Below are 23,422 nucleotides of genomic sequence, written 5' to 3'. Positions count from 1 at the left end.
TACATATATAATTTGTTCACAGCACCAGCAAATGAGGACGCATTGTACTTGTAAGGTCCTCTCATAAGAACACCAAGGCTGTCCAGTGCACCTCAACATTATACACGAGAAGTGACGTTACAGTAATCGATTGTACTTGTTTCACTCTGTAACAGAGTCCAGGGGTTGTTAAAATCTCGATCAAGGATCTTCGATCTCACAATTCTACAAATCTTAAACATCAATGACTTCAACCAGAACTAGAAGTCTATTAAGAACAGGATTAATTAAAATCCCAACCTAGATTGGGTTTTCCAAGAGAAACCTTTAAATTCAACTTGGAGCTGAAATAAGCCTAAGCTGGTAGCCTTTTAAGAGTTTTTTTTTGGGGGGGGGGGGGGGGGTGGGGGGTTGTGAGGTGGGGCAGAGGACTGTAGAGGGAAATGGGGGTGGTAGTCTATTTGAGTTGTTGAAGGAGGATATAGGCTTTTGAATGTAAAATACCATGGGTCTGTGATTTGTAAAAGACAATAACACTATATTTGGAACAGAGGGAAATGGAAAGGGAGGAGAGTAAAGTAGAGGGAAAGATGGTTGGAATATACTAATAATTGTTTTAATTTTTACCCTTACTAATATTAGTAAGGGTATCTTCAATCAGATCCTACGATCTGATCCGCAGACCCTCCCAGAGATCCTAAGTATGATCCTGATTTAACAACCCCGATGAAACCTCTGGATTCAAGATCTCATCAAGCGACACCAATTCTGGATCCTCAAGCGTGAACAGCTGTTCATAATAACACTGCAAGGTTAGCTTTTAGAAGACCAATTTATCTGAAGATAAAAGACACAAATAAACCACATTGAATAACTCAAAAACTACCCACAAAGGAGTATAAAAAGTCTTGAGCAGCAAATTAACACAGCTGAAATTTTCTTCAAAAAACTTGCAAGATCAATTAATAAACAATATCTTCAGAGTTTTCACTTACCAGATTGGCATCTGACCCACTGCATGATCCATTGTCCTTATCAGAGACCATGTTTTTCAGGGTCCCATCATCAAAAGCAAGATTAGTTTGACTGCTAGACATTTTACGAAAGAACTCATCTGGATTAATAAGAGTTAAATCCCCGGACTCGGAGAAATTGGGAGCTGGCACATTCATGCCAGATTGGTGATGCACCCTCCAATAACCACTGTTTAAGTCATTGGTAAAAGGGTAAGACATGCAAGAAGAACCTAACTCTGCTTGCATGTGTGAGTGTAATGGGGATAACATGTCGCAACCTAGTGGCTGAGGTGTGTCAGGGAACACATTCGAGCCTGCCTCCACCTGCAAATCAGCCTGATGTTAGAAACATAAATGAATAAGATAGGTACTTAACTAGTTAACTACCCTTGGAAAAGAGATGTTATTGTTTTATGCTTGAATTTAATTCTTTCCTCACCTCATCAGATGTCACATCTGCCACTTGATTATTTGCAATGTAAGTGTTATTACCATTGTTCTCAATGGGCACTATAGTGTCAGTTGTTATTCCATCAGAATTTTCTTTAGGAAGACGTCGAAAACTTGGGCGATAATTGTCAGCTTCACTGCCAAAGTCTGGAGACATTGAAACAGCAGTAACAGGGGTTGAAGTTGATGGGGAGAAGAGGTTGCAATCTACTGACCCTGGTGGAGGGATAAAGAACCTTTCGAAGGCTTTGTCCATATCCAGATCGAGGTCAACCTGATGGATGACAAATGAATAACTGAGATAAGTATATATTTTTAGTTATCTGCACTTTTAATTCCCACAAAAGAATAATATTGACAACTGTTTCGAGCTGAAAGTAAAATTCATTCTCACTTCTGCAGTATTTACTTCTGCCACTTGATTTTCTGCAGCATATGCATTATAATCATCGTTACATGCAAGTGGTGCTGCATTGTCAAATCTTGTTATGCAAGTAATTGGATGGTATTCAGCTTGCTCAGGCAATTCTTGAGATGCTGGAGCCAATGTTGGTTCAGATTGTATTTCGTTATGAGAAGATTTGACAGTGATTGGAGTTGAAACATCAGCAGTGGTGAGGGGTAAACTGGATGGAGAGTCCTCTGAAGGGACATAGAATGCACCCATGAGAAGTTCCATGTCCTCCTCACTTAAATCAACCTGACAAGAAACATGAGTGCACAAGATAAGTACTTGATTAATTTACTATACTCCTCAATTCCAACCAAAAAATATATATATATATATATATATATATATCTCACCCCTTCCGCTTGATCATCCGCAACATATGCTTTATGATGTTTGTTGTCATTGTTACACTGAACAAGTTCTGTAACATCAGACATCATTTGATCAGAAATTTCAGCTTGCACTTCCAATACTGGAGATACAGGAGACAGTGCTGGCTTAGACTTTGCAGGTCCACCTTTGTTACTCTTTTCTTCATTATTGAATAAACGACAAAGTACAAAGGGCTTCTGCATAATGTAAAGTACCCAAGTGAATTGGACGAACATATCATCCTTGCTTTATATATACTATAAATTGAATTACCACAAAGATCCAAATAACAGAATGTAAATATATATCAGAAATGTTGTAACTAACAATGACATAGAGGAGGTTGTCCTACAAAGCCATTTGATATATAATAGGTTTCAGTAAAAAAAAATTTGATTTGGAGCTAGTGAGAGCACATTCACATTAACAATTTAAAAAAAAATCATTACAAGATAACAATATTAAGCATGGTTCAGTCAACTCCATGCAGTCCACTAGCAACAACACCAATTGAAATCCACTATCAATAATATGGATTACAACCACGTTCAACGAAACCTCAATCAAATTAGCACACTCTCACAAGCATCACACACAAATGTCAGAAACAAAAACTCTCCCAAATCCCATTACATCATAAACGAGACTCACAATCTCAAAACCTTTATACACCCAATGCCACTCTTACATTAACAAAACAAACAAATTCACAATTCATACATGTGAGTATCGTTCAACCCAAAAGATATCATCAAACTACTTTTTTAAAAAAACTCACACCCTGTTCTTAAGAGTCTCCTCCTCTCCTCAATAGGGGAACTTCTGAGCTAAAATCACTAATCCCTTGCAACACTGTCTACATGTCAAATTTCAATATCTATCACTTGATGGATTAAGAATACCTTCTTTAATGAAAATTAAATATTAAAAAGAGAGAGAGATAATTAACCCAGCAAGAATGTTAACCCTCACTAAGAATTAACAAAAAATTAACAGCTTCCACAATCCTAGCTAATTGAATCAATCCTCTTTTAAAGTTACCTCCAATGATTTTGGAGGCAAAACAATCTCAAATCAACACACACACTCAGTTGAGTAATCAATAAAAAATCTGAGGTCAATTTAACATCAATCAAACAAACTGAATAGCAAAAGCCAACCTGGCCGGGGTGTTTTCCATCAAACTCCTTCTGGGTTGTGCTGTACTCATGCATTACCCAACTAGTCCCTATTCCCTTCCCTTTTCCCTTAGTACTCCCTCTATGGAAGACCAGAGATTTCTTCACTCCAACCACGATCCCTCCAGACTCGATTTCCCGATCTTTACCAGTTGATTTCCAGAACCCAGCCTTAGTTTGCCTGTTCACCAGTTCCTGTTTCTGACCCCTTTTTCTCTTTTTTGGATTATCGTTCTGATGCTTCAGGCTCAGTACAGTGAAGAAGAACCACTCTTGGTCCTCCGAAGCAATCCCAGTTTTAACTACAGTACAAGAAACCAGACTTAAGCACAAAATTTTGACACCCAAAATGGGAAAAATCACATGGCCATGTACATTATATAATTGCTCAACTGTGAGATAATTATAAGGGCACATTATGCAAATCTTATGTAATCTAGTAAGTATAATACTAACAAAGAAGTCACATAACATTAAAAGTTCAAAAATTCTTACAAAGGCTGATTCAGAATTTTGTTATCAAAGTGAGCAAAAAGAGAAAACAATAGTACTTCCCAAATTCACCACAACAAATTAACAACAGAGAAAGTTTCATTCTTTATACAAAAGAAAACGCTAACTAGATACAACAAGAAGACCAGAAAACAGATACAACAGCAACAGAAAAAAACACACACAATGGGTTAGAACTTAGGACTCGAATATAGATTCAAGTAGCTGTCATGATGTCTGTAACTATTTCTTTTGATCAAATAATGTAACACACTAGTCCAGCAAAATTCTATAACAAGAACAGAGAATAAGCAACAATAAACAAACTAATACAATGTAAAACATTTTCCTACCTTTTCACAAAAAAAGCATTAAATTTTCCATGAAATGAAGGTGGGTGTGTGATAATAAAAAACAAAAAGATTACTTGGTAAATCCCATGGCTCATCTTCATAGAACTCAATTTCGGGTATAAACCAAATGTCTTTATCATTGCCGGTGATCTTTGGCTTCAGGTAGAGTTCGATGAGCTCCTTGTCCTTAGGACTAAATCTGAACCCAGGTGGCAAATCAAAACTCAATACTACCATCTCTCAGTCACAGGAAGCTTTTTTATTGAGATGCCCTGAAAAAGTTTTACTGAGAAACCCGGAAAATGTTTTACTGAAAAACTATCTAAGAAAGAAAGATATTAGGAATTGGATGAGCTCTTGAAATCCATTACAGAAAACAAGAGCAGTTGTGAGAAGGCAGTTTGCCTTGGTCTTCTTGTCTTTATACTACTCATGATAAGTCAAGGCTATTGTCAACTATCTGGCGAAAATGGGTAATTACCCATCAAAATCGAACTATTTAGTTAATAGGGTCCGTTTGGAAACATATTGGCAAACTAGCAACTCGAGCCTCAGAGGCTCGATTTTGGGCCCCTAAATCGAGTTTCTAAGGCTCGATTTTCATGCGTCGTTCCTCTCCGTTGTGGTGCTTTGTCCAGGTGGCATCTACATGGAAATCGAGTCTCTAAGACTCGATTTACATTTAAAACGAAAACAAAAAAAAAAACTAAAGGGCAGCAGGAAAAGAAAGCCCAGAAACAGAGAAGAAAACCAGAGGAAAAGAAAACCCAGAAACAGAGAAGAAAGCCAGAAAACCACAACGCGTTCATCAGAGAAGAAAGAAAAAAAAAAAAAAACCCAGAAACAGTCGCGCGGCGTGGCGACCTGGGTCGCGCGGCGACCTGCGACGCTGGGTCGCGCGCGGCGACCTGGGTCGCGCGCATGGGTCGAGCGCGGCGACCTGTCGCGCGCGGCGACCTGGGTCGCGCGCGCCGACCTGGTCGCGCGCGACCTGGGTCGCGCGCGGCGACCTGGGTCGCGCGCGGCCTGGATCTGTCGCGCGGCGACCTGGTCGCGCGCGGCCTGTGTGTGTCGCCATTCCTTCTTCTTCTTCTTCTTCTTCTTCTTCTTTTTTCTTTCTTTCTGCATTTTCTTTCCGCTGTTTCTGCATTTTGGGTTGCATTTTGGGTGATTAATATTTTATTTTTCGGTGGAAATCGAGTCTTAGAGACTCGATTTTCATGTGGACGCCACCTGGACAAAGCGCCACATCAGAGAGGAACAATGCATGAAAATCGAGCCTTAGAAACTCGATTTAGGGACCCAAAATCGAGCCTCTAAGGCTCGAGTTGCTAGTTTGCCAATATGTTTCCAAACGGACCCTATTAACTAAATAGTTCGATTTTGATGGGTAATTACCCATTTTCGCCCAACTATCTTCACTGGCAAGTCTGATACAGTAACCAAGTCTAAATATAAGTTTCGACTTTATTTGTTTATTTATACATGAGATTCTAGTTCTAGATTCTTCTGTTCATCTATTCATTATTTTAATTTGAATAATAATAATAATAATAATAATCTTTTAATGTCTTTTTAATCACTACGCGTAGTACAATTAGTCAAGTGACAGTGGTAACGTTTTCTAGGGTACTGATAAGGACACGATAAATTATCACAACCTCATCACAATAAATATTTATTTATTATAATAAAATTATTAATAAATATTTATTTATTATAATTGTATTTATATATGTAACTTTTTTTTTTTTTTAGTTGCAACTTGCAAGCCTCCACACTGCGCGTTTTTCCGCAGACCTTTTATTTTTTATTCTTAAAGTGGAACCACCATGCAGTCTGTGCTTCACTTTAGTACCATTTAAAAAAAAATCAAACCACTTCTACTTTTTTTCATTTAAAAAAAAGAAAAACCTAACTTCTACTTTAAGTGTAAATTTTTTTCCTTTTATTTATTGTATGGAAATATAATTGTACATTAAAAAAATTTTAAGCTTTATAAATAAAATAGTATATTCTATTTTAATAAAGAAATAAGCTCGTTTAAATGAGAATATGTTGTGTTTCTTTTTAATGAATAATATTATATTCACAATATTTTCTTAATAGATTTTTTTTTAAGATAAAAAATAATGTTTTATTGTGAAAAATTTATGTGACATTTTGTTACTAGTTATTTACATATACTACTAATATCACATTTTAGCCTACTATTAATACTTCTTCACCTAAGAGATTTTCATAAACTAATGGGACATTTTCATAATTTGAGGATAATTCTGCTGCTTCATGTTTCAAAACGTACTTTAAAACCATAATTAGTGATCTCTAATTTTGCTCCCAAAAAAATTGTCAGTATTGACTTAACTCTGTTCCTCCATTGGTGAACATTTTTTTTTTCCAAAAAACACATCATTTTTCTTCTTCTTCCCTTGCATTCGAAGCACTAGGGTCCGTGTGGGACCAAACTTTTGTGTGTAGCGTAGCGTTTTGAGTGATATGCCGAATCTTTGTCCTACATAAATAAAATTTTATAATAAAGAATACATAATATAAGATAAGAATCTATGTCATAATTCATAACTCACTCACCCCGTTTTTTTTTTTTTTTTTTTTTGGTTTCCCAACCGGTATCCGAACCCACTGGGCCGACTAATCCGGTTTCGGAGCGGGTCCCAGGGTTAAGGTTTTAAACTCCTCCCAACGGGCTTGCGGGGGATCGAACCTTAGTTCGCCCTACCAAGTCTAGCCCCTGGCACCACTAGACCAAGACACCGTTGGTCTCACTCACCCCGTTAGTTATTGAAAAATATATACCTGTACGGACGAAGAGGAAGTGGGATCTTTGCCGCTGTCTGAGATATTGATGATTGAGAACCGAATTCTTGACCATTCTTTTTTAGACAGTTACTCTATATTGTTAATCTCGCAGCTTGTAACTCGAATATTTTACCTCTTTAGACTTTCAAACACTTTTAGGAATTCATAACATAATTGCACGGTATACTACTAATTCTAAAACTATACTTTTTATTGCATATTTTTTTTATAATTATTTTATGTGGCAAATTATAACTGGTTGTTTATCACATACACATTAACTCATTATTTTCTTTCTACTTATTTATAGTGTGCTACATTAGAGTCTTGACAAAATTACGACACAAAAGTGTGTGATCTTAGATTTTTTTTTTTTTTTACTTTGCACCAAATTTTTTTTTTGGTTTTTTTGGATTTTGCACCATACACTAGTGGAATAGATGAGAAATTGATGAGAAGCTTTGGAATTCTTGGATAATTGAATAATGTAGTGGAATGGATTATTATATCAGTGAGAATGTTCTGGAATTCATAACATAATTGCACCATACATATTACATACACACTAGATGATTATAACTATAATAATTGCACAAATAATTGGAGTACATTAACAGAAGATAAAATCAATTGACAGAGTGATAGCCACAATAATAGTTTGTTAGACAGGATTAATAAAAAATTAGAATATTTAGAAACCGTGGAAAGATCCATAACAAACACTAAAGCAGAAAGGGAGAATGATAGTTTTTTGGACCTCCTTGAAAGAATGAAAGCTTTAAATTTAGAAAAAGAAAGTGAATTTGAACCTTATCATAAATCACCTTTAGTAAAAACTATGACTGATAATTGGCATACCAAACAAAAGGATAACTTAGTAAGTACCGACATATCAATGAACATGACAGATATAAAAAGTAGTAAAAAAGATAGCCTAATAGAGACAAGTGATGAACAGAATAACTTGAAGACACTAAAAACAACTCTGACGGAAAAGAAAGAAAGTAGTTCTATAGAAATAATGCAAAAAGAAGATGATATAGAAAGACAAAAGAGTAATAATAAGAAAGATGGCCTAATAATGGAAAGAACAACACGTATAGAAGATAAATGAATGATAAGGAAAGGCATAGTAAAAGACATGTTAGAGAAAATTGAAAGACAAAATGAAAACACTCTAAAGCTAGCCAATATAGAAACTCTACGTAAGAAGTTAGATATAGAAAGAGACATAGAAAAAGAAAGACACAAGACAAGGAAAAAGATAGAAAAGGAAAGATATAATAGTGATAGTTTAGAAAAAGTAGTCAATAAAGAAGAGAAAAATGATAGCTCCAAGAAGAGTAATAGTTTAAAGGAAGAAATTGATAAGAAACTAAAATCAGTTGAAAGATCTACGACAGACACACAAGATAGTAGTTTAGCAAAATTAATTAAAAAGAAAGAAATTTTAAATTCACCCTTAGAGCAAAAAGAGATAGAAAGAGATGTAGCAGTTCTAGATATTACTGAGACATCAGATAATGAGAAAAATGACAGACATATTAGAAATACTATTTGTCATAAATGTAAAGAATATAGACATACTAAAAAATAATGTGATAGACATAATAAAATTGTTAAACAAATCAGTAAATTAGATTTTGAGAAAGACATAATAACTGAACTAATGGGATTATTTGATGTTCATCAAAAAGAGATAGATCAATATAAGAAAAAGACAGAATTAAGATCAACCAACCCTCTCAAAGTCAATAAAAGAAAAAGGAAAAGAAATAAGAAAAAAGACATAATAATAAAATTGATAGATAACCTACCTAATCACCAAAAGACAAAAAAGATTATTTACTAAAATTGAAAGATTCTATAGACATACCTATTGCTTGTATTAAGCGTAGAAAATATGGACACCGTGTTACAGAATGTGGAAAAGAAGAAAAAGTTAAGAAAGAGAAAGAAAAAGATAAGAAAGAAAAGACAAAAATGAAACAAGATGAAATAGACATTGTAAGGACACGATTCATAACGACCCGTAACAGTGTTGGGTTCACACGTAAAAAGGCCCAGACAATATGATTTGTAGAGTGTGGGTGTAAAGAGCTAGGTTAACTATGGTATCTTAAAAAGATTCACTCTCACGTATCTTGAAGGTCTAAAGTTGGTACTACAATCGTTTTCTTTATTGATCAATACAATTCTCCTTTTTTTTTACTTTTGTTCTCTTCCTTTTTGTCTGTGTTTTTCTCTCTTTTTTCTTTCTGTTCCGATCCTCTTTCCTGCATGTTCTTCTTTCAATTTATATACCACCCTTTGCCTTCCATCCTCACCGCACACGTGTAGATTGGGTTCGGAGGATTTCTTTCTGTCCCATCCAGCACCTCCTAGAACTTCCCATGGGCAGCTGTAAGGCTGCCTCTTTACTGTTCAGGTATCACCTCCACATTAATTCGGCCAGAGAGTTAGTTGAGAAGTCATTAATACGGAGGCAACTGTGGTTATAGATATTTTGTTTATCTTTTCCCTTTTACCCTTGGTCTGTGATCCTATCCGTATTGGTGACATGATTCTGAGGCCCGACGGCCACAAGGCCGCGCCCTGTTCGTCCTCGGACGCACAGTGCCGAGGAGTATGGCATCCTTGGTCAAATACAGCACCTCGCCCTTGTGATATTGATTACCACCCCCTTCAGTAATTACCTTATGACTGGACTTGGCCTCTTTGGATGGATACGCATCCTCGGATGGGCCACAGGTCCAACAATTCTGACCTTAATGGGCCTATTAATCGAATTGCCCCCTACAGACATAAAACCAGTAACTTTACAAGACTTAATGACAGAAGTAAAAATAGTAAAATAAGAAATTAAAGAGGATAATTCCACAAACATAAATGAACATAATAATGCAGAAATAATAAATTTGAAAGAACTCTCTAAACCCATGATAGACCCCCCTTCATTAGAAAAAGAAGTTTCAAATAATGAGAACAATAGACATAATTTTTGAGTTTAATTGACAAAGTAATTTTTCAAAAATGGCATACATAAATCACTTTAGTAATTAACAAAGAGTTTTCTTTGTATACAAGAAGGACTAATAGCTTTAAAGTATTATGAAAAATCATCTGAAAGATTAATTAAGGCTAATGGAGAAAAGCTCATAATTAATTACTAAATACCTAATGTTCACATATGTAACGATGGAATATGTTTTGAAACTGTCTTTGTTTTAATTAAAGACCTTTCTTTTAAAGTAATTTTAGGAAATCTCTTTATTGCTTTGTTTTACCCCCTTTTAATGACAAATGAAGGAGTTAAAACTAATGTGCTAGGAAAGGATATACTTTTTAAATTTATCTCACCCCTTATCCTGAAAGAAGTTTATTCCCTTAATAATGTCACTATCAATATTAATAAAGAAAGACATCTATCATAAATATTACTTGTTAACCAATTGACAGAGACAAATTGTTCTAATCTCCCCACTGCCTTTTGGCATAGGCACTAACATATTATACAATCATCTTGTGAGAAAGACTCTAATGGAAAACATACAAAAAATAGAACTATTTCTTTTAGTCAATATGAATGGACTGGCAGTTTAACAGATGTACCAAACAAAATTATAATAAATCATACACTTACACCCTTTATAGTATCCTCAAATGCTCATATAACAGATGTTTTAATAAAAGAAGTCTTGACAGGATCCCCTTTACTAATCATTAAAGAAAATATTAATTGTGGTAATTTCCTGAACAAAGATAGATTTAATTTCCTAACAGGAAAAGTTAATTATAAATCCCTGACAAATTTTCCTATTATAGTACTTAATGAAAGACTTTATGGAGAAGTTTTATTTCACATATTCTCACAGAATAAGATATATAATAATACATACAAAACAAATAGAATCATGGCAGATTTTGTGAATTTTTTGAAATCCAGTCACTCCGATATCAATAGACTTCATCATGATTACTCTTATACCACTGCTTAGAGAGAGCACAAAAGTGTACACAAAAAAGTTTGTTATATTATATATATATTTTAAAATTTTAAAATGATTTTCTTAAAAAATATTTTTAAAGAAATTTCACTTGGAAAAACAGTTTTAAAAATAAATTTGAAAAAAGCTTTGCAAAGAAATGTTAATTTTCCAAATACTGCTTCAAGACAGAATGATATACCAACTAATCCTTTTACCAAAAGCCAATTGCAAACTAATATGAATAAAAGACCTTCCCAGGCAGACATGAAACGAAAGGGCAAGGCATCAGCCATGCAACCCAAAGAAATCCAAAAGGCTTCAACAAAGATTTCGGATAAGCATGAATGCGTCTCGATAGAGACAATATCCCTTTAGGATACGTTGCTAGCAGAGGCAATGTATTCATGTGGTGGAAAAAGTGAAATTCTGCAATAAGTGCTCCACACTGATCTCATTTTTCAGGACGGAGAATTTACAAACCTTCCATTTCATATTAAGTTACTTCTTAATAATCTCCAAGCAGCCTTCACCCTCAGACAGAAACTTTTATTCCAAAAGACCCTTAAGGCTTTGGAATTATATCTTGTTAGCACTAGTGTATTTATTGAAGCACTTGGTAGTCAACTTCTTGGCAAGGAGGATGGAAGCCCGGCCAGCACACATTTTGGTTCTCATAAGTGATTTCAGTTGTAGTTCTGACTACTACTGGTATACAGGGAAGACTTACCTATCACTTGATGACCTATATGCTCTGGCACAAGAATGGTCTAATTTCATGAGCAATAAGATTTATGAAGTACACAAAGAGTTAGATCTTGACTCCCATTTATATGGCTACACCAACAGGATAGCTATATATGGACCGAGACCTTCAGCAAGGAGGCTCATTGGGAAAAGAAAGATTACTAAAGACCCCAGAATAATGACAAAGAATCGTGCTCCTACCTTAATTTCTTTCTATTTCATACTGTGTTCTATATGGTAACTATGAAGTACTCCATGAGCATGAGCAGTATGAAGATAACTCTGATCCGCTAGATTATGATAACTATGCAGATACAGATTGATAGACAGATAGACAGAATGCTCTCCCAGTTAAACAACTGCGATAGATCACTATTTACCAAGACAGATCACTATTCACCATCACGCGTGAATAGCCTCCAGACAAATCCAAGATAGTCCAGACAAATACAGACAGATGTTCATAAGTCACTACTGTTTACTAGCATGCATGAAAAGAGACCTAATAGATTCCCAGACAAACTACTGCTCATCAATAATAATTTCCATAATATTCTACAAGTGTCCACCAACAGATTAAATTGAGTTAACTAACTTAGGTTACTTATATAGAAAAACTACATCGTTGTTACAACCAACAAATTTGTACAAATATGTATCTATATCTGTAATTTTTTCTTCATTCTCCCTATCTCGCTTTCTCCCTTCTTTTTTTTTCTTAGTTTTTATTTCTATCTCCAATTATCTCCAATTCCAAGAGAGTGACTATGCCTATGTGTATGGTTAAGAAGTCATCCACTTCAAATGCAAAAACTTATATCAATTACTATTTTTTTTCTTAGTTTCACATTTACTCTTAGTCCTACTCCTAAATGTGTTACTAGTCTTCTCCTTCTTTATCATATATTTTTATATAATTGATGTTACATATAAATGTAATAAGTTATTATTAATTTGACAAAAATATATGATCACTAATTTAGTTATATTAGTTTATGCATTCAATAGTTGTTGACTTACCTATTTCATAACAGTTTCAGACTATTGTATAATATAATTGTATTGTATATAAAATTGTATTTAGAATATTATTTTAGATTATTGCATATAAAATGGAAGTTGTATCTATAGAAAAAAAGATTAATCATTTAATTTTTTGACAAATGACAAATTCCTAGCTCTGTCATTGCTGATTCTCCTAGAAAAATCCTGGAACCACCACTGGTTGAACTCTAATAATAGTACTTAGTAAATATTTTCAAAAAAATTACCTTTTAATCAACAAAAAAGTTGCTTCTATAAGTCTTACCTTTCGAAGCAAGCCACGGCAAAGATCCACTCCATAACAAAATTATGAAAGCAGAAAAGCAAGAATAATAGGTTTTAAAAGTCAAAAGAGAACATCCTAAGTACATAAAAATGTCTAGCATATCCTATCAAAAAAAAAAAAAAAATGTCTAGCATAACTAACAAATTCTGAATATGCATTAGCCAAACTTTAGGACACCTTAAACTTATGTAAGAAGATTTATCGAATATTCTGAAACAATATAGTGTGAGTTTCAATTGTAAAACTACCACCGTTGCAAGCAACCCATCCTTCAAGCTTGAATATATGCACTTAGAATAATAGCAACATTAATAATAAAACATTGAAATTCAACAACCATTAAAGCTTTACCTGAAGACATTCCTGTATTTAACTACTGGATTATTACCTGATTATGGCACCTTCAATCTGGAGGTCCCGGACCATGTCACTCATTCCAATCCTGCATTAGCCTTTTCCATTATACATGCTTCAAATCAAGCTCAACTTGATTTCAGTTTTCATGCATTCTTCTTGTCTAAACACACACAAGCCACTAAAAACAACCACATTCCAGCATACAAATTTTAACCATCACAAAGTTTAAAGATGATAACACCAACGAAAATCATCGGTTGACTTAAGAGTACATATCATTACATGTTTACAGAAGTAGACAATTATCAGTACAGCTTAAACATAAATCACACTGCATACAGATTTAACAACAATGAAGCCTTGCTTCCATTTTCGTAGTTGCCAAATCCTCATACTAATTCCAAACGATAGCTTAATTCATTATATACATATATAATTTGTTCACAGCACCGGCAAACGAGGACGCATTGTACTTGTAAGGTTCTCTCGTAAGAACACCAAAGCTGTCCAGTGCTCCCCAACATTATACACGAGAAGTGACGGTACGGTACAGTAATCGATTGTACTTGTTTCACTCTGTAACAGAGTCCAGGGGTTGTTAAAATCTCAATCAAGGATCTTCAATCTCACAATTCTACAAATCTTAAACATCAATGACTTCAACCAGAACTAGAAGTCTATTAAGAACAGGATTAATTAAAATCCTGACCTAGATTGGGTTTTCCAAGAGAAACCTTTAAATTCAACTTGGAGCTGAAATAAGCCCAATCTGGTAGTCTTTTTTAAACTTTTTTGGGGGGTGGGGTGAGGCAGAGGAGAGTAGAGGGAAATGGGGTGGTAGTCAATTTGAGTTGTTGAAGGAGGCCGTAGGCTTTTGAATGTAAAATACCATGGGTCTGTGGTTTGTAAAAGACAAATAGCACTATGTTTGGACTGGAGGGAAATGGAAGGGGCAGAGGGGAGAGTAGAGGGAAAGATGGTTGGAATATACTAAAATTCTCTTTTGTGGTGAAAAAGAGTGAATCGGTTTGAGGAGACTTTGGGGAATGTTTGTAAATGTATGTAAGTGGGAAAAGGAAGAGGTCCAATTTGTTGTCAGAGTAATAAAAATTCTTTTACTCTTTTCTGAGAACAACTTTCTTTCTTTCTTTTTTCTTGGATAAATTCTTTCCAAGAAAGGCTAATAATTCTTTTAATTTTTACACTTACTAATATTGGTAAGTGTATCTTCAATCAGATCCTATGATCTGATCCCGCAGACCCTCCTAGAGATCCTAAGTATGATCCTGATTTTAACAACCCTGATGAAACCTCTGGATTGAAGATCTCATCAAGCAACTCCAATTCTAGATCCTCAAGCGTGAACGGCTGTACATAGTAACACTGCAAGGTTAGCTTTTAGAAGACCAATTTATCTGAAGATAAAAGACACAAATAAACCACACTGAAAAACTCAAAAACTACCCACAAAAGAGTATAAAAAGTCTTGAGCAGCAAATTAATACAGCTTAAATTTTCTTCGAAAAACTTGCAAGATCAATTAATAAACAATATCTTGAGAGTTTTCACTTACCAGCACATTGGCATCTGACCCACTGCATGACCCATTGTCCTTATCAGAGACCATGTTTTTCAGGGTCCCATCATCAAAAGCAAGATTATTTTGACTGCTAGACATTTTACGAAAGCACTCATCTGGATTAATAAGAGTTAAATCCCCAGACTCGGAGAAATTGGGAGCTGGCACATTCATGCCAGATTGGTGATGCACCCTCCAATAACCATTGTTTAAGTCATTGGTAAAAGGGTAAGAGATGCAAGAAGAACCTAACTCTGCTTGCATGTGTGGTGTGTCAGGGAACATATTTGAGCCTGCCTCCACCTGCAAATCAGCCTGATGTTAGAAACATAAATTAATAAGATAGGTACTTAACTAGTTAACTACCCTTGGAAGAGAGATGTTATTGTTTTATGCTTGAATTTAATTCTTTCCTCACCACATCAGATGTCACTTCTGCCACTTGATTTTTTGCAACATAAGTGTTATAATCATTGTACTCAATGGGCACTATAGTCTTAGTTGTTATTCCATCATATTTTTCTTCAGGAAGACATCGAAAACTTGTGCGATAATTGTCAGCTTCACTGCCTAATTCTGGAGACACTGAAACTGGGGCTAGCATAGACTGCGCTTCAAGAGAAGCTTCAGCTGTGGTAGGATATGAAACAGCAGTAACGGGGGTTAAAGTTGATGGGGAGAAAAGGTTGCAATCTAATGGCCCTGTTGGAGGGATATAGAACATTTCGAAGGCTTTGTCCATATCCAGATCGAGGTCAACCTGATGGAAGACAAATGAATAACTGAGATAAGTACATGTTTTTAGTTATCTGCACTTTCAATTCCCACAAAATAATAATATTGACAACTGTTTTAAGCTGAAAGTAAAATTCATTCTCACTTCTGTAGTATTTACTTCTGCCACTTGATTTTCTGCAGCATATGCATTATAATCATCATTACATGCAAGGGGTGCTGCATTGTCAAATCTTGTCATGCAATTAATTGGATGGTATTCAGCTTGCTCCGGCAATTCTTGAGATGCTGGAGCCAATGTTGGTTCAGATTGGGTTTCTTTATGAGAAGTTTTGACAGTGATCGGAGTTGAAACATCAGGAGTGGTGAGGGGTAAACTGGATGGAGAGTCCTCTGGAGGGACATAGAATGCACCCATGAGAAGTTCTATGTCCTCCTCACTTAAATCAACCTGACGAAAGAATCATGAGTGCACAAGATAAGTACTTGTTTAATTTACTATACTTCTCAATTCCAAAAAGAAAAAATTATCTCACTTTTGCTGCTTGATTTTCTGCAACATATGCTTTATCATAGTCGTTGTCATTGTTACACTGAACAAGTTCTGTAACATCAGACAGTGCTGGCTTAGATTTTGCAGGTCCACCTTTGTTACTCTTTTCTTCATTATTGAATAAGCGACAAAGTACAAAAGCCTTCTGCATAATGTTAAGCACCCAAGTGAATTGGACGAACATATCATCCTTGCCTGATATATGCTACAAATTGAATTACCACAAAGATGAAAATAACGGAATATAAATACATATCAGAAATGTTGAAACTAACAATAATGGCATAGAGGAGGTTGTCCTACAAAGCCATTTGATATATAATAGGTGTCAGTAAAACTTCTTTTGACTTGGAGCTAGTGAGAGCACACGAACAATGTCAAAAAAAAAATCATTACAAGATAACAATATTAAGCATGGTTCAATCAACTCCATGCAGTCCATGAGCAACAACACCAATCAAAATCCACTATCAATAATATGGATTACAACCACGTTCAACAAAATCTCAATCAAATTAGCACACTCTCACAAGCATCACACACAAATGTCAGAAACAAAAACTCTCCCAAATCCCATTACATCATAAACGAGACCCACAATCTCAAAACCTTTATACACCCAATGCCACTCTTTCATTAACAAAAAAAAACAAATTCTCAATCCATACATGTGAGTATCGTTCAACCCAAAAGAAACCATCAAACTACTTTTCGAAAAAAACTCACACCCTGTTCTTCTAAGTCTCCTCTCCTCAATAGGGGGATTTTTGAGCTAAAACCACTAATCCCTTGCAACACTGTCTACATGTAAAATTTCAATATCTATCACTTGATGGATTAAGAATACCTTCTTTAATGAAAATAAAATATTAAAAAGAGAGAGAGATCATTAATCCAGCAAGAATGTTAACCCTCACTAAGAATTAACAAAAAATTAACAGCTTCCACAATCCTAGGTAATTGAATCAATCCTCTTTTAAAGTTACCTCCAATGATTTTGGAGGCAAAACAATCTTAAATCAACACACACACAGTCAGTTCAGTAATCAATAAAAAATCTCAGGTCAATATAACATCAATCAGACAAATTGAATAGCAAAAGCCAACCTGACCGGGGAGTTTTCCATCAAAGTCCTTCTGGGTTGTTCTGTACTCATGCATTACCCAATTAGTCCTTATTGCCTTCTCTTCTCTCTTATTACTCCCTATATGGAAGACCAGAGTCTTCTTCATTCCAACCACAATCCCTCCAGACTTGATTTCCCGATCTGGACCAGTTGATTTCCAGAACCCAGCCTTGGTTTGCCTGTTCACCAGTTCCTGTTTCTGACCCCTTTTTCTCTTTTTTGGATTATCGTTCTGATGCTTCAGGCTCTGTTCAGTGAAGAAGAACCACTCTTGGTCCTCCGTAGCAATCCCACTTTTAACTACAGTACAAGAAACCAGACTTGAGTACAAAATTTTGACACCCAAAATGGGAAAAATCACATGAGCATGTATATATTAAATAATTGTTCAACTATGAGATCATTATATGGGCATATTATGCAAATCTTAGTAATCTAGTAAGTATAATACCAACAAAGATGTCACATAACAATGAAAGTTCAAAAATTCTTACAAAGGCTGATTCAGAATTTTGTTATCAAAGTTAGCAAAAAGGGAAAACAATAGTACTTCCAAATTCAACATAACAAATGAGCTACAGAGAAAGTAAGAAGGAAGTTACAAAATTCCAGGTCTAAAATGAGAAAATCAAATGGTCATATCATATTGAGTAAGTGCTAAATCATTCTTTGAATTCAAACAAAATATGAAAGTACTAACCGAATTTCAATCTACTACTTTTTAAATGTTTTAAAGAAGAAAAACAATTCATACAAAAGCAGAGGAGCATAGCCCAAGAAAGCATCAGTCTTTATACAAAAGAAAACACTAACTAGATACAACATGAACCAGACAACACCAATACCAGAAAACAGATACTCACAAAAACACACACAAAACAAGCAACAATCTACACATGATCTCTGTAACTATTTCTTTTGATCAATTAATGTAACACACTTGTCTAGAAAAATTCTATAACTAGAACGCAAAACAAGCAACAATCAACATACTAATACGATGTGAAACATTTTCCTACCTTTTCACAAAAAAGCATTAAATTTTCCAAGAAGTGAAGTTGGGTGTGTGATAATAGAAAAACAAGAAGATTACTTGGTAAGTCCCAGGGCTCATCTTCATAGAACTTAATTTCGGGAATAAACCAAGTGTCTTTATCATTCCCTATGATCTTCTTCTTCAGGTAGAGTTCGATGCCCTCCGGGTCCTTCGGACTAAATCTGACCCCAGGTGGCAAATGATCCAAACTCAGCTTTTCCATTTCTCACACACACACTCACAGAGGAAGCTTTACTGAGAAACCCAGGAAAAAGTTTTACTGAGAAACCCAGAAAAAGCTTTACTGAAAAACTACCTAAGAAAGATGGTCTTGTCCTCTTGACTTCAAACTATCTTCACCTACAAGTCTGCTACAGTAACCTAAGTTAAAATATACTTTTCGACTTAGATTTATTTATTTTATTTATGCATGAGATTCTAGTTCTACTCTTCTAGATTCTTCTGTCTTTCCTTCTCAAAAAAAAAAAAAAAAAACTTCTGTCTTGCTTTTAATACACACACAAATTTTTTATTAGGAAAAAACTTATATATTGGTGGGGTAAGAATATGATTATTGATATTTAGTCAATATTATGGATACTTTTTTTTTTTTAAGAAGAAAGTCAATATTATGTGTGGGGCCCAAATGATTTATGGGCCAGGCTCATCTACCCGGGGAGAATTCGAAGGCCCAAGCCGAGGAGGGCTATGGTCCAAACTCGACAAAATAGCCTTGGGATACCGCCGAGGACAGCTCAGTCCTCGGCAGACCCAAAGTCCCCTCTGAAAGAAGGGTAAAAACGGTATAGGACTGAAACTAGGAAGAAAGATCTAAAATATCCAGGGAAAGCTGCCCTTACTGCCATTCAATGCTCTGAACCTGACAGAGCCGCATTCTTTGACTTTTACAACCACCCCCAACGACTTTGAATATGGGCTGATGGGACAAGTATCAATCTTGGAAAGGTTGACCCTATACGTGGACGAAGGACAATGAACGCAGGCAAATATAAAAGGAAAAACAAGTAACCTAAAGAGGAGGTTGGGAAAAATGGCTAAAAATCAGAGCCTCCCAGCCCACCTCCAGAAGAAAGACTCCAGGGGTGAAGGAAAACTTAAACTTGTACGAACACCGCGAAAAACCCACCGCCTGTCAACCCGGGCCTAGCCTTCCAAACCCAAGCTCTACAAATGATATTGTTAGGGGCCTTTTTACGTGCGAACCCGACACTGTTACGGTCCGCCACGAATCGCGTCCTTACAATTGGCGCCGTCTGTGGGAAAGGCTTGTGTGTAGGTATAGGATGTGGGTCGATAGAGTTTCTTCGTTATTTCTAACCGTTGGTTATAGAGTTCTAGTATAAAGTTCTGCTAGGGGCTACGTTTCTTGACTGGGGGCTCGGCTGAGGAGCTAACACCCTTAAAGCCAAGGTCCCCCGTAAAGAGCAAACTAGGTACTCGATAGCGTTAATCGTATGGATAAACTCTAGGGGCTTGGCTGAGGAGCTAACTCCCCTAAAGCCAAGATCCCGCACAAAGAGAAAACTAGGTTTTGGACAGAATCAAGGCATTGTATGGTCCACGGACTCAAGCCTATGGGGAAACCAACTACTTGGATGAGGAAAACTAGGTTTTGGACAGAACCAGGGCATTGCATGGTCCACGGACTCAAGCCTATGGGGAAACCAACTACTTGGATGAGGAAAACTAGGTTTTGGACAGAACCAAGGGCATTGCATGGTCCACGGACTCAAGCCTATGGGGAAACCAACTACTGGATGAGGAGGAAAACTAGGTTTTGGACAGAACCAGGGCATTGCATGGTCAACGGACTCAAGCCTATGGGGAAACCAACTACTTTGGATGAGGAAAACTAGGTTTTGGACAGAACAGGGCATTGCATGGTCCACGGACTCAAGCCTATGGGGAAACCAACTACTTGGATGAGGAAAACTAGGTTTTGGACAGAACCAGGGCATTGCATGGTCCACGGACTCAAGCCTATGGGGAAACCAACTACCTAGATGGGAAAAACTAGGTTTTGGACAGAACCAAGGCATTGCATGGTCCACGGACTCAAGCCTATGGGGAAACCAACTACTTGGATGAGGAAAACTAGGTTTTGGACAGAACCAAGGCATTGCATAGTCCTCGGACTCAAGCCTATGGGGAAACCAACTACCTGGATGAGGAACCAACTATCTAAAAAAAAAATTATGGCACATAAATCTTGAAATCCATCCGAAGAGAACTCCGCGTTAACAGATGGGTTAATACCTTGATTGCGCGGATTCCTCGGTCTACCCTCGGATCCCCAGTATCAAAGGTGTTGATGCGATACGGCGCAACATATTACCCAGAAGCACAACCAAAGTCCCTCGCTACTCGGCTACCCTCTCGGATGAATGACTTAGAGTCTATCGTTCTCGGACATCGCTCTAGTATGCATCGCGCAGCACTCAGCGGTTATCCCGATTAGTTCCAAGAGTTTAATTTATTGATGATTAACCTTGTTATGCTTGATAATATTTGTAAGTTTAAACTAGTAGGAATCTGTGTTAAGGCATTTTTCTGCCTAGAATATCATTAAGGGCAAGCTTATATTTAATATTCATGCATAAAGTAGTGGTTACGGAGAAGAAAGATATGTATAGAGAAATAGACACATATTTTATTAAAACAAAGGAACAGTACAGTGTACAATGAAAAGTTGAAACAAAGCCTACATTGAAGCTAACTACGTAAGTAACGAAAAATACAAGAGAGTGAAGATAAAGCCGAGGAGGTAGCACAGAGGAGAAGTTGGCTACTGCCGGAAGTTGGGGAGCCCCCGCAAAAATTTGCCTGCTACAAGGCAGACGGCGTTGATGGCGGAAATTCCTTTTTCTGACATACCAAAAATCTGGCATGACCAGAACCTGCTTCGGATTTTGGCTAAAAGAAGGAGGAATACCATCTTCCTCCTGTCAAGACGGAGGACTGGCTTGAATCTGTGCCATCCTTGTCCATACCATATCACCTTGAGGATTCGGTGCCTCTGAAGCGGACAGAGACCTTTTGTCCCCATCCACGCCTCAAACATCTTGCTTTGAGGCAGTGGCACTAGAAAGAGAGATCGCGGATATGGAAGAAATATGGTTCTGAAGGGAACAGAAGAGTTCATGTGCAAGTGAAGTGACCCCTATCCCATTTATACCTAGAAGTAAACCGGTGGCATTTAATTCACGCAGCGTCCCAAGGAACGCTACAGACAAAACGTCTCTGGCTCGATTTCCAACGTCGTCTGCGGCCCTGAGGTTAAAGGAGTCTCGAGAAGGCGCACCTCGAACACTGGGACGCCAAAAAGTACCGCGTGATCAAAGACTATGCAAATACCTCTTAATTTGTGGGCCCAGTAAATTCGCGGCCCAGACCCGTTCAGCATATGGGCACAGGGACAGAACCAAGGCCTTGCATGGTCCTCGGACTCAAGCCTATGGGGAAACCAAGTACAAAAACGAAAAAATCACAAGTTTTGGACAGAACCAAGGTCTTGCATGGTCCTCGGACTCAAGCCTATGGGGAAACCAAGTACGAAAAAGAAAAAATCACAAGTTTTGGACAAAACCAAGGCCTTGTATGGTCCTCGGACCCAGGCCAATGGGGAAACCAAATACTTGGACAAGGAAAGGTTTGAATTTTGTAAGATTGGTTACTTGATAAAAATGTCAGGTCACTTCATCCACGGCTTAAACACCATAAAAAGGTTAAGACCAATAAAGTTGTGAGGAAGGTGGTGAAACGCCCCAGCATTTAGTCGTATAAGAAGGCTGTTCATTTGGTGGGTGAGATATTTTCAAATGGTTATTCCTCACACGGCATCAAACCTTCGTTTTACTCCTCGGCTAGCATGGGGTAAGTATTACTTTTCACTGGTCGGCCTTATTGTGTCAAGCGTTTTTATTAAAGTTATGGCGACATCTTTTTATTATCAAGCATTTTGGTCTTATTCGTCATTGATTTAGATGCTATATTATTGTGCCGAGCAGCGTTTGTGAATTTAAAAAAAAAAAAGAAAAAGAAAAGAAAAGAAAAGGCATAGAGACAAAACATGCGAAATAAAATAACAACAATTTTTATTAATACGAAAAATTATTACAACGTACAAAGGAGGGCTCAAACGAGCCTATACAAAATGAGAACTGCCTAAGTAACAATTACATCCGTAGTACAGATAAGTAAACTGGCAGGCGTCTTTTAAACTCGTCTTCAAAGTCTCTCCAATCTCTGCCTCAATACTGCTCATATTACGATAAGTAAACTGGCAGGCGTCTTTTAAACTCGTCTTCAAAGTCTCTCCAATCTCTGCCTCAATACTGCTCATATTACGATAAGAACCTTCTTTGGAAAAAAAAAAAAATGAAAGAGAAGGAAATAGTAAGGAAGAAATCAATGAAGAAGATGGAGAACATGAGTAAAGAAGGAGGAGAAGAAGAGAGAAGAGATGAAAAGAAAGAAAAATGAGCAAAAGAGGGAGAAGTGAAAGCACCGGGATGGAACTGGTACTGGAAAGACTAAGAAAGAGAGACGGAGGATAGCACCAGTGAAGGAAGAGAGGAAGAAGTAGAGACACTTAGTCCCTGCCTTGATCCTGACTCCCAACATACTGGAGCCATACTAGGTATGCTCATAGGAGAGCGGTTGGTACTGATGATGGGTGTTCTCGACTCAGTCACGCCGAAAGTTTGACGTGACAAGTCCTTGCTTCGGATTTTGACTGAAAGAAGGGTGAGGTTGATTTTGAGTCTTCGTCATCCCTGTCCCGATCGAGCCATAATGAACTTGATTGGAACATGGCGTTTATGGGAGGGGTTTGGCTCCT

General features: G+C 36.7%; 2 protein-coding genes across 2 annotated transcripts; both read right to left on the bottom strand.

Moving 5' to 3' along the window:
- Nucleotides 1-385: 385 nt before the first annotated feature.
- LOC115960645 (NAC domain containing protein 50-like) lies at nt 386-4,747 on the bottom strand. Its single transcript, XM_031079588.1, has 7 exons — nt 4,366-4,747; nt 3,429-3,748; nt 2,250-2,465; nt 1,840-2,145; nt 1,435-1,719; nt 975-1,319; nt 386-769 (listed from the first exon to the last, which is right to left on the bottom strand). Exons 1-7 carry the CDS (start codon nt 4,526-4,528, stop codon nt 677-679), a joined length of 1,728 nt encoding a protein of 575 aa, XP_030935448.1. The 5' UTR covers nt 4,529-4,747; the 3' UTR covers nt 386-676.
- Nucleotides 4,748-13,747: 9,000 nt separating this feature from the next.
- LOC115962188 lies at nt 13,748-18,926 on the bottom strand. Its single transcript, XM_031081079.1, has 7 exons — nt 18,619-18,926; nt 17,506-17,825; nt 16,382-16,543; nt 15,991-16,296; nt 15,529-15,870; nt 15,105-15,413; nt 13,748-14,899 (listed from the first exon to the last, which is right to left on the bottom strand). The coding sequence occupies exons 1-7, from the start codon at nt 18,782-18,784 to the stop codon at nt 14,765-14,767; spliced, it is 1,740 nt and encodes a 579-aa protein (XP_030936939.1). The 5' UTR covers nt 18,785-18,926; the 3' UTR covers nt 13,748-14,764.
- Nucleotides 18,927-23,422: the final 4,496 nt, after the last annotated feature.

The sequence above is a fragment of the Quercus lobata genome, chromosome 9, assembly GCF_001633185.2.
Source record: "Quercus lobata isolate SW786 chromosome 9, ValleyOak3.0 Primary Assembly, whole genome shotgun sequence".
Taxonomy (NCBI): Eukaryota; Viridiplantae; Streptophyta; class Magnoliopsida; order Fagales; family Fagaceae; genus Quercus; species Quercus lobata.
Note: the sequence above shows the minus strand (reverse complement) of the source record. Positions and strands in the feature narration are given on the sequence as shown.